The sequence below is a fragment of the Erythrolamprus reginae genome, chromosome 2 (genome assembly GCF_031021105.1).
Source record: "Erythrolamprus reginae isolate rEryReg1 chromosome 2, rEryReg1.hap1, whole genome shotgun sequence".
NCBI lineage: Eukaryota > Metazoa > Chordata > Lepidosauria > Squamata > Dipsadidae > Erythrolamprus > Erythrolamprus reginae.
In genome coordinates this window covers 3,347,200-3,359,543 of record NC_091951.1, presented here as the reverse complement: position 1 = coordinate 3,359,543, position 12,344 = coordinate 3,347,200, and the positions used below count along the sequence as shown (strand labels likewise).

Below are 12,344 nucleotides of genomic sequence, written 5' to 3'. Positions count from 1 at the left end.
TATGTTTCTATGTGAGCTGCTCCTGGTCCTCGGAGAGGGGTAGCATACAAGCAGTGATGGGCTCCTATGGGAACGGTCAGGAATGCAATTCCGATAGCAAAATTTGGAGCTCCACTCCAGAGCACCCAATTTGCACTGAAAGATGTTGAAACAAAATGCATAAGCCACGGCCACAGTGTGGTAGTAAAAATTTTGGTAGCCCATCACTGCATACAAGTCTAATGAATTGAATTGAATTGAAATTAAATACGTGCGCCTGCGTGTGAGTGAAGGAGCCCGAGGACTCCCAAATCAGCCGATTCAGACACCCCCAAATCTTCGAGGGCTGTGGGGTACGCCTCCACTTTGTCCATCCATTGCAGCCTCCATCTCCAGGTAAGATCTGGGGGGAAGGGGGCAAAAGGAAATCCACCCCCAACATTTCTCCCTTAGACTCTCCACGATTGACCTCTCCAGGTTCCTAAGAGGCCGGTAAGGGGCGTATATAAGTGCACTGATGTGCCTATCGTCCCCTTTCCAATTGTTTTCCCTTATCTTATATATCATACATATTCTCTCCATATCTATCTATGTCTTTGTCCAATATACAATACATATGGAAGAGAATAGACATTAAGTAATATATATAAAGATAGAAAGTAAAAAAGAAGAGAAGTAGATGGGAGGGAGATAATATATTGGACAAAGAATAAATAAATAAAATAAATAAAAAATCCCCCTCCTCCTTACACAAACTTGCCTCTTTCTACACAGTGAAATCAAGGAGATCCTGCCCGGAAACAGATGACGTTGAGGAAGGGGGGAACTCCATTGGTCCTTTTTGCTCCTTCTGACCTGTTCCCTATTCCGAGGTTCAAGGTTTTTCTTTCCAAATCCAAAACCCGTTTACCTTCAGAATCAGCTGAGAAGAATCCTTCCGCTGACATTTGTGCTCCAAACAACTGCAGAACCGTTGCTCAAAGCCCACTCAATCGGTCAGGCAACGCTCCGAGTGGGAGCAAGGCCGCCGGGTGCTCTCGAGTTCCCTGGCAGTTTCCTCACCGCCCCTCTCCCCGGGGTTCAATGTGCCTGGAAGGGAGAAAGGCCTAGAAAGTCTAGAACTAAGACGCCTTAAACAAGATCTAAGTATTGCCCACAAGATCATATGCTGCAACGTCCTGCCTGTTGGTGACTACTTCAGCTTCAACCACAACAACACAAGAGCACACAACAGATGTAAACTTAATATTAACCGCTCCAAACTTGACTGTAAAAAATATGACTTCAGTAACCGAGTTGTCGAAGCGTGGAACTCATTACCGGACTCCATAGTGTCATCCCCAAACCCCCAACACTTTACTCTTAGATTATCTACGGTTGATCTATCCAGATTCCTAAGAGGTCAGTAAGGGGTGAGTACAAGTGCACTAGAGTGCCTTCTGTCCCCTGTCCTATTGTCTCCTATATCTTCTATACCTTTCTTCTATTCCTATATCTCTTCTTCTATTATTTCATCGATATGTTCTATTACTATATCTTCTATTATTTCTTAGATATATTTTACTATGAGTATCTCTATAACCATCATGTATTTTCCTATGTGTATATAGATATATAGAAACATAGAAGTCTGACGGCAGAAAAAGACCTCATGGTCCATCTAGTCTGCCCTTATACTATTTTCTGTATTTTATCTTAGGATGGATATATGTTTATCCCAGGCATGTTTAAGTTCAGTTACTGTGGATTTACCAACCACGTCTGCTGGAAGTTTGTTCCAAGGATCTACTACTCTTTCAGTAAAATAATATTTTCTCATGTTGCTTTTGATCTTTCCCCCAACTAACTTCAGATTGTGTCCCCTTGTTCTTGTGTTCATTTTCCTGTTAAAAACACTTCCCTCCTGGACCTTATTTAACCCTTTAACATATTTAAATGTTTCCATCATGTTCCCCCTTTTCCTTCTGTCCTCCAGACTATACAGGTTGAGTTCATTAAACATAGAAACATAGAAATCTGACGGCAGAAAAAGACCTCATGGTCCATCTAGTCTGCCCTTATACTATTTCTGTATTTTATCTTAGGATGGATATATGTTTATCCCAGGTATGTTTAAATTCAGTTAATGTGGATTTATCTGCCATGTCTTCTGGAAGTTTATTCCAAGGATCTACTACTCTTTCAGTAAAATAATATTTTCTCATGTTGCTTTTGATCTTTCCCCCAACTAACTTCAGATTGTGTCCCCTTGTTCTTGTGTTCACTTTCGTATTAAAAACACTTCCCTCCTGGACCTTATTTAACCCTTTAATATATTTAAATGTTTCAATCATGTCCCTCCTTTTCCTTCTGTCCTCCAGACTATACAGAGTTCATTAAGTCTTTCCTGATACGTTTTATGTTTAAGACCTTCCACCATTCTTGTAGCCCGTCTTTGGACCCATTCAATTTTGTCAATATCTTTTTGTAGGTGAGATCTCCAGAACTGAACACAGTATTCCAAATGTGGTCTCACCAGCATTCTATATAGCGGGATCATAATCTCCCTCTTCCTGCTTGTTATACCTCTAGCTATGCAGCCAAGCATCCTACTTACTTTTCCTACCGCCCGACTGCACTTTTCACCCATTTTGAGACTGTCAGAAATCACTACCCCTAAATCCTTTTCTTCTGAAGTATTTGCTAACACAGAACTGCCAATATAATACTCAGATTGAGGATTCCTTTTCCCCAAGTGCATTATTTTACATTTGGAAACATTAAACTGCAGTTTCCATTGCTTTGACCATTTATCTAGTAAAGCTAAATCATTTACCATATTACAGACGCCTCCAGGAATATCAACCCTATTGCACACTTTGGAGTCATCGGCAAATAGGCAAACCTTCCCTACCAAACCTTCCCCTATGTCACTCACAAACATATTAAAAAGAATAGGACCCAGAACAGACCCTTGTGGCACACCGCTTGTAACCTGACTCTGCTCAGAATACTCGCCGTTAACAATAACTCTCTGATGTCTATGCTTCAGCCAGCTTGAAATCCACTGAACTATCCAGGGATTAAGTCCAATCTTCACTAATTTATCTATCAGCTCTTTATGTGGAACCGTATCAAAGGCTTTGCTGAAGTCCAGGTAGGCAATATCCACGGCACCACCTTGATCCAACACCTTTGTGACATAGTCAAAGAAATCAATGAGATTAGTCTGACATGATTTGCCTTCAGTAAAGCCATACTGATTTGGGTCCAATAAGTTATTGTTTTTTAGGTGCTGATTTATCCTCTTTTTAAGTCTTTCCATTATGCTTAAGACCTTGCACCATTCTTGCAGCCCGTCTTTGGACCCGTTCAATGTACCCACTAAAACCCTCATTGTGTATTGGACAAAATAAATAAATAAATAAATAAATAATAAAAATAAAGATCCGCTGGCTCAGGAGATGAGCCAGTCAATCTTCTGCCAGTGGCGTCTCCTGAGGCAAATTTTCCCGTCAATCCCTACGTGAAAATGTTTTTCCCCCCTTCCTCATACTTCAGATTTATTTTCCCTTTCTGAGTTTTGCAATTCCGCCTTTTCTTCAGCCAGAGATGAGACGCCATTTCCCACCTCCCTTCGCTTCCCAATAAAGGAGCCTCGTTGTGAGGTAAAAGTTCTGGAATATTCAGGTTTCAAGCTTTTCCTCCTTTTCTTCTTTCTCCACAGCTCTTTCCGCGGGCACCGGAGACGAATCATTTGAGAAAGGCAGATGGATGTACTGAATTAAAGAAATTAAAGAAATAAAAGGCAAATCAATTAAAAAACCAATCATTTTCCTAGTTGTGGCTTCCCTGCCTGTCTCCCCTCTTCTTCCCCTTCAGGCCGGAGTTTGCTGGGTTCCGGCCGTTTCTGACAGGATTTGGCCTCCTCCAATCACCTCGCAGCCTTCAGGGCGGCTGTTCTTGACGGAGGCGGATTCAAATCCTCCAGAGAGATTTCTCTCCGTCTCCACAGACGGTTCCTGGAGAGGAAGATGGAGAAAGCATCGCCTCTGGAGACGCCAAAGCCTTTCTTGAGTGGGGAGGCATTGCGACAGGCCTTTCCTCCTACTCTGAAGCCCATCATCCCCGCCTCGTCCTTCTCCTCAGAACCGTTCCACAAAGGGGCGCCTTCCGCAAAGGCAAGGGAACTCCCGGCGCTTCTCCATTGGCCCACTGGAGGGCGAATGTCACAGCTGGCTGCCCGTAGGAGGTGACGAGGAAAATGACATCACAAACGGTTGCCGCTCTAGGATTTTCGATTGGCTCGCAACCCCTGTGGCCCTGGGTTAGGCGGAGACTGAGAGGCTGCGGGGAAAGTCTTGCAGTGGGACATCCAGACGTTCCCAAGGTGAGGGGGGCGGGCTCTTCCCGAGTCCTATGTTCCCCAGCCCCCCTCTCTCTGCAGGGGGAAGCAGGGATTCCGAGAAGGCGGCTGGGATCCGGGGAAGAGCCCAGGTGGGGGGGGGGGGGGAGAGAGTAAAATGGGTGAGTGAAGTGTCTGCTTGACAACAGCCGGCTGCTTAGAGACGTACGGATTGGTATCTCTATCCAGGGTGCTGATTGGACGCGTATATCCAGATACAATGTTAAGCGGGAAAGTTACTTGTTGTGGATTGGTTTCTACCTCAGCCAGCCCGCAGTATAAAAGGCTGTACACTGTGTTAATTGTTAAGCCTGTACCTGCCTCCTCTGGCATGCTAATCAAAATAAAGGTTCTTGTTCCCACCAAGGCCTCAGCTTATTATAGTGAGCAGTGTGGTCGGGCGGTAAGAAAAGCAAGTAGGATGCTTGGCTGCATAGCTAGAGGTATAACAAGCAGGAAGTGGGAGATTGTGATCCCGCTATATAGAGCGCTGGTGAGACATTTGGAATTATACTGTGTTCAGTTCTGGAGACCTCACCTACAAAGATATTGACAAAATTTAACGGGTCCAAAGATGGGCTACAAGAATGGTGGAAGGTCTTAAGAATAAAACGTATCAGGAAAGACTTAATGAACTCAATTTGTATAGTCTGGAGGACAGAAGGAAAAGGGGGGACATGATGGAAACATTTAAATATGTTAAAGGGTTAAATAAGGTTCAGGTGGGAAGTGTTTTTAATAGGAAAGTGAACACAAGAACAAGGGGACACAATCTGAAGTTAGTTGGGGGAAAGATCAAAAGCAACATGAGAAAATATTATTTAACTGAAAGAGTAGTAGATCCTTGGAGCAAACTTCCAGGAGACATGGTAGATAAATCCACAGTAACTGAATTTAAACATGCCTGGGATAAACATATATCCATCCCAAGATAAAATACAGAAAATGGTATAAGGGCAGACTAGATGGATCATGAGGTCTTTTTCTGCCATCAGTCTTCTATGTTAATAATAATAATAATAATAATAATAAATTTCCAATGCGGGTTTGTTTTGTTTTTCATAATAAGTCCATTTGCATCTAAGAACATTAAGAATCTTTATGGACTAGCTTTAAAAAAGGCAGTAGCTGTACAAAGTGAAACAATTTGTGACTATTTGTGTGAACAAGAAATGTAAATTCTAGATGAGAAAAAAATATTTCAGCAAGAAAAGGGATGGAGCATTTTTTAAATAAAAGAAAATTGAAAAGCTTCAATTTGGCATTTTATTGAAAACATCTTCAACTTGTATAGATTACTTTTAGTAGTTTATTCAGCTTTTCATCCCCCTGAGGTGGCTAAAATGAGGACCCAGATTGCTAGGGACAATATGATGACTTTGTAAACTGCTCAGAGAAAAAGTGGGAAAGCATTGTGGAATAGTACATAAATCTAAGTGGAATTGCTATACAGTTTCTCCTGCGCGTGGATTCTTTTATGAGACGATAGATATCTATTCTGAGCAAAGGTCTTGCCGCACTCTATGCATTTATATGGCTTCTCATCTGTGTGGACCTTCTTATGGGACGTAAGATTCGGTTTTTGAGCAAAGGTCTTTCCACACTCCATGCACTTAAATGGCTTCTCTCCTGAGTGGATCTTTTTGTGTCCTCTAAGTCCACTGACACTAGTAAATGTCTGTCCACATTCCAGGCATTTATGTGGTTTCTCCCCTGTGTGGAGTGTATTATGGGAACTAAGTGTAGTGCTGTGAGCAAAGGTCTTTCCACACTCCATGCATTTATAAGGTTTCTCTCCTGTGTGAATCAACTTATGGGAAGTAAGATTATATCTTTGACTAAAGGACTTTCCACACTCCATGCATTTATAAGGCTTCTCCCCTGTGTGGGTCATTTTATGGGAAGTAAGATGAGCTCTTCGACCAAAGGTCTTTCCACACTCCATGCATTTATAAGGCTTCTCCCCTGTGTGGGTCATTTTATGGGAAATAAGTGAACTTCTATAAGCAAAGGTCTTTCCACACTCCATGCATTTATAAGGTTTCTCTCCTGAGTGAATCAACTTATGGGAAGTAAGATTACATCTTTGACCAAAGGTCTTTCCACACTCCATGCATTTATAAGGCTTCTCACCTGTGTGGATCATTTTATGGGAAGTAAGATGAGCTCTTTGAGCAAAGGTCTTTCCACACTCCATGCATTTATAAGGTTTCTCTCCTGTGTGAATCAACTTATGGGAAGTAAGATTACATCTTTGACTAAAGGTCTTTCCACACTCCATGCATTTATAAGGTTTCTCTCCTGAGTGAATCAACTTATGGGAAGTAAGATTACATCTTTGAGCAAAGGTCTTTCCACACTCTATGCATTTATAAGGCTTCTCACCTGTGTGGATCATTTTATGGAAAGTAAGATGAGCTCTTTGAGCAAAGGTCTTTCCACACTCCATGCATTTATAAGGTTTCTCTCCTGTGTGAATCAACTTATGGGAAATAAGATTACATCTTTGACTAAAGGTCTTTCCACACCCCATGGATTTATAAGGCTTCTCACCTGTGTGGATCATTTTATGGGAAATAAGATGAGCTCTTTGAGCAAAGGTCTTTCCACACTCCATGCATTTATAAGGCTTCTCTCCCGTGTGGATCGTTTTGTGTTTTCTAAGTCCGCTTCCATTAGTAAATGTCTTTCCACAATCCATGCACTTAAATGGCTTTTTCCTCATGTGGATAATTTTGTGGATAGTAAGTCTACTGCTCAGAGCAAAGGTCTTTCCACACTCCATGCATTTATACGGCTTCTCCCCTGTGTGGACCCACTTATGGGAAGTAAGTGCACTGCTTCGAGCAAAGGTCTTTCCACACGCCATGCATTTATATGGTTTCTCCCCTGTGTGGGTCATTTTATGGTAAGTAAGATGAGCTCTTCGACCAAAGGTCTTTCCACACTCCATGCATTTATAAGGCTTCTCCCCTGTGTGGGTCATTTTATGGGAAATAAGTGAACTTCTATAAGCAAAGGTCTTTCCACACACTATGCATTTATATGGCTTCTCCCCCGTGTGGCTTCTTTTATGGGAAATAAGATCACATCTATGAGCAAAGGTCTTTCCACATTCCATGCACTTAAATGACTTCTCTCCTGAGTGGATCTTTTTGTGTCTTCTAAGTCCACTGACACTAGTAAATGTCTTTCCACATTCCAGGCATTTATATGGCTTCTCCCCTGTGTGGAGTGTATTATGATAAGTAAGTGCACTGTTCTGAGCAAAGGTCTTTCCACACTCCATGCATTTATAAGGTTTCTCTCCTGTGTGAATCAACTTATGGGAAGTAAGATTACATCTTTGAGCAAAGGTCTTTCCACACTCCATGCATTTATAAAGTTTCTCTCCTGTGTGGATCCTGTTATGAACAATAAGTTGCTCATTTCTTCTGAAATATTTTCCACATTTGATGCATTTAAATTGTTTCTCTTTTGTGTGGAGCTTTTTGTGGATAGTAAGTCTACTGCTCAGAGCAAAGATCTTTCCACATTCCATGCATTTATATGGCTTCTCCCCTGTGTGGATCATCTTATGGGAAATAAGATTGCCTCTTTGAGCAAAGGTCTTTCCACACTGTTCATTTACTTGTACTTCAGCTTTGTTTAGCTTCACACTTTTCCCAATATATTTCCCCCTTATTTTAACTTGTTGTGGGAGAAAGTCTTGCATCGGAGCATCAGTGGAGGATGAGCTTTCCTGATTCCAATTCTTTGACTGGTTTCTCTCAGGGCTTTTGACTTCCATTCCAATTCCAAAATTCTCCATTCCCTCTTTAGTATCGATCACTTGGAACAGTTCACAGGAATCTTGATTCTCCTGCCCATTATTACCTTCAAAGCGAAAGGGAAATAAAAAATGGTAACAAGGTTAGAGAAAAAGATCAAAGTGTAGAAAGTCAAGTGGATTTCCTTATGGATTTCTCCGAAATTCCACTAGGTTGTACGTTTGCATGCTTACAGAGGTGTGATATAGACATGATGATTTCTATATTCATGAATCATCAAAGTTTTGAAACTATCTAGAAAACATCTCATTCTTTACAATTATCTATATACAGTGGTACCTCTACTTAAGAACTTAATTCGTTCCGTGATCAGGATCTTAAGTAGAAAAGTTTGTAAGCAGAAGCAATTTTCCCATAGGAATCAATGTAAATGCAAATAATGTATGCAAACCCATTAGGAAAGTAATAAAAGCTCAGAATTTGGGTGGGAGGAGGAGGAGGAGGTCAGTCGCTGCTGAAGGAAGGTGAGGTGAGGGGAATCCAAAACTTTTTTTTTTTTTAAAAAAGAGGGACTCTGAAGTGGCGAGGAGGAGCATGCGCCTCCCATACACCTGGTGAGAGGCTGCCTCCCGTACACTGCACCAGAGAGAGAAACCCAGGGGGAACGGCAGGAAACTGACTGGGTTTTTGTGCCACTCTAAAATTTCCTGGGAAATTTTACCGGGCTCTGGTTCTTAAGTAGAAAATGGTTCTTAAGAGAAGGCAAAATAATCTTGAACACTCTGTTGAAGTCTTAAGTAGAGGCGTTCTTAGGTACCACTGCGTATGCAAATTTCACAGAGACTCAGTTCTGAGTTAAGAAATAGAATGGAATAACAGAAAGACCTCATGGTCCATCTAGTCTGCCCTTATACTATTTCCTGTATTTTATCTTACAATGGATATATGTTTATTCCAGGCATGTTTAAATTCAGTTACTGTGGATTTACCGACCACGTCTGCTGGAAGTTTGTTCCAAGGATCTACTACTCTTTCAGTAAAATAATATTTTCTCACGTTGCTTCTGATCTTTCTCCCAACTAACTTCAGATTGTGTCCCCTGGTTCTTGTGTTCACTTTCCTATTGAAAACACTTCCCTCCTGAACCTTATTTAACCCTTTAACATATTTAAATGTTTCGATCATGCCTCCCCTTTCCCTTCTGTCCTCCAGACTATACACCACTGAATTTCATAATATTCAGGAGAAACATCCATGGAGGAATTAGGAGAATACTTAATACTGGGGTTGGTTAATTTCAGCAGAGACCTGTGAGAAACAATTTTGCAACAAGCTCCTTCTTCTCCGGTGAACCTTGGAGCAGCTGTTCCATGGTGTCCATCTGACAGGCAGGACCCCCGCTCACTCTAGTCCTTGATCCCAGCTATGAGAATTTGGAGCAAAATCCCTCCCATTGACTTGTAAATGCTATTCGTGCTGAGACTGGAAAGGTTGGGGGGACGGGACACACTTCAAAAATGGCTATTTTACTGCCCAATGTCACATCAGCTTACAAAGTCTCATTGACCGGATCTGGTACAGGTGTGTCAGTTTGCACAAAACAGAGGCCTAATGTACTTTAATGCAAGATCACATCAGATCACTAGTGGTAGATTTCCCAGATACCTCATGTATCTCTCACTACTTTAAGCCTCCTTTTTCTGCAAATGCATTGAGGTAGGCAACGGAAAGGACACCTCGCCACATCGTCGTAAGCTACCGTATTTTCGGATTGTAAGACATACCTAGTTTTAGAGAAGGGAAACAAGAAAAAAAATAGTTTTTGGCCTCCGTGCATCCCATTTTTGCCCTCCCTGGCATCCAGAAACACTCTGCAGGCCAAAAATGGGCCTGTTTCGACCTGCCAAACTCCCTGTGTGTCCAGTTTTCAGCCTCCTCTACATCGAGGAAGGGCAAAAACGGGATACGTGGAGGCCAGGTAAATTTATAAAAGTTTATTTCAAATCAAGGCAGGGATTTACGGAGAGGGGCGGCATACAAATCTAATAAATAATAATAATAATAATAATAATAATAATAATAATAATAATAATAATAATAATAAATATTTTTTTGGGGGGAATTGTTTCTTATAGTCTGAAAAATACTATACATCCCTGCGGGGTGGAGTGGGGTAGCAGGTAGGGTGAATGTTGCAAGTGTCTTTGCTGTCATTTGTAATTGTGTAATGCTGCAACATTCGTATTTTCGGGACAAAGTCTCAGGTACTTGGGAGTGGCTAAGTAATAACTTGGAATGGTCACTTAGTAAACTGTCATAACTCGGAGATTACATGAACTCTAGGAGGCTCTCAATGATATTGCATAAGGGCTTTGTTCTTGAACTGGATTGGGAGAATGCTCTTCCGTAGCCTGAGTGTGAAAGCTCTGTTCTCACACAATTTTGGAGTTTTCAGAGGACAAATGACAATACATTCCTCTCACATGACCTCCAGAGGACACGTAAAAGCTCACCTGTTTCTTTTCAGCCTCCACAAAAAAAATTCAAATAGAAATGGAAAAATGCAGAGAAGAAATGGTACAGAAAGCATCTAAGCAAAGAGACATTGACTCTTTCTGGTATACGAGAAGGCCAGATCCTTTCCTTCTTGTTGCAGTATAGCATGAAATATGTTAGAATAGGATTGTATTATAATTATATATCTGGACCACTAGCATAAAAATACTCTGCTTACCCTGATTCTATATCCAGGACAGGAGGGCACTAACTTGCCTAATCTGCATTCCTGGCAATTACAACAGGGAAACAAAAGGGCTCAAATAAACATCTCACAGTAAACAAGTTTTCACCACTCTGGATAGGACGTTATAGGATCAAAGGGGGGGATTTACATTGCCTGAAGCATACAACAGGAGGACAGGGTGATTAAGAAAGATTAGTGAGATAAGGGAGAGAAATTAGGTGTGAGGAACATCTGCTCTTGGGGAGAGTTTTCCAGGAAATTATTTCTTGATATCGATGGGAAAAGGAAGAACTCAAAAGATACGTTTGAAGTTATGTTATTGGATGTATCATTTGACATGCATATGTAATTATCCCCATTTCCTTATGTTCCCAAATAAAAAGGGGTACATGGCTCTACACCATGTCACTTGACCCAGAGAGAGAATGTGTCCAGGTTTTCTTTCTAGGATTCGCGTTCGTGAGTGACCCCACACGGCTGGGTTGCTCTTAGCCCCTTTTGAGGACATTGTCTTCACTAGGGACTTTGACAGCATCCACACCTTCTCCCTCCCAAGAAATGATATCTGATTAGTGATTTTTAAATAAAAAATAACTATAAGCTGTCTTCTTGACTGGGACTAGAAAACTCTTACCCAGAGAGACCACGTTCCTATGGTTTTCCAGCATGACTTCCAAGTGCAGCGATTTCTGGTCAGGATCCAACAGAGACCATTCCTCCTCAGAGAAAGACACAGCCACCTCCTCGAAGGACACAAGACCCTCCTGAACATGGAAAAAAAGAACAGAGGGATTTGCAAGATTTGTTTATCATCATCAATGATTTAGACAAGAGGATAGAAGGACTTCCGGTCTGGAGGAGATCGCAGCGGGATCTCTTTGGCAGTGCTCTGCCCTGAGATCCCTTCTACCCCCTCCGAAGGTCGCTATCGCCCCGCAGCTTCGGAGACGGAAGAACCGATCTTCCTTCCTTAGAAGGATCGGCCAGCACTTTCTCCCCTCACCCAGTGGGAAGCAAGGAAAAGCTCAAGAAGTGAAAGTATTATAACTAATCTGACCGAAAAAGAATACACCAGAGAAAGGACCTAAGGTAAAAGAAAAACCTCTTTTTGTTTCATGTTTAAAACCAGAAGACTTGATCGCTGTGAAAGTTCTAAGTGAAAGTTTTTTCCTTTTTAATAAGGCGAAGGTGAAAGTTTTTTCCTTTCACAAATAACAGCCGGATCTAATTTTCTCACTTTCATTTTTTCCATCTTGAACTTGAACTTTGGAACTTAAAAATATATATTTTTTACTTTATGGATTAATAAAATAATTCAAATTTGATATGACTATTTAGACAATTTAAATTGCTAAAGGAAATTTGTAATGATGATTAGAATTTGTTTTTGATAGATCGCTAAAAATATAGTGTTCCGGGCTTAAATTCTGATAGCGGAGGAACATAGTCTTGCTGCCTTTTTTCTCAT

At 41.3% G+C, this 12,344-nt stretch overlaps 1 protein-coding gene across 7 annotated transcripts in view; it reads right to left on the bottom strand.

Moving 5' to 3' along the window:
* Window positions 1-5,610: 5,610 nt before the first annotated feature.
* LOC139162873 (zinc finger protein 665-like) overlaps window positions 5,611-12,344 on the bottom strand; it is a 43,940-nt gene continuing 37,206 nt past the window's right edge. For all 7 annotated transcript variants that reach the window (XM_070743745.1, XM_070743744.1, XM_070743753.1 and 4 more), the window contains 2 exons: window positions 11,511-11,640; window positions 5,611-8,239 (listed from right to left, as the gene is read on the bottom strand). In XM_070743745.1, coding sequence (XP_070599846.1) covers window positions 5,796-8,239; window positions 11,511-11,640 — 2,574 coding nt within the window. In that variant the 3' untranslated portion in view covers window positions 5,611-5,795. The remainder of the gene's footprint in view (window positions 8,240-11,510; window positions 11,641-12,344) is intronic.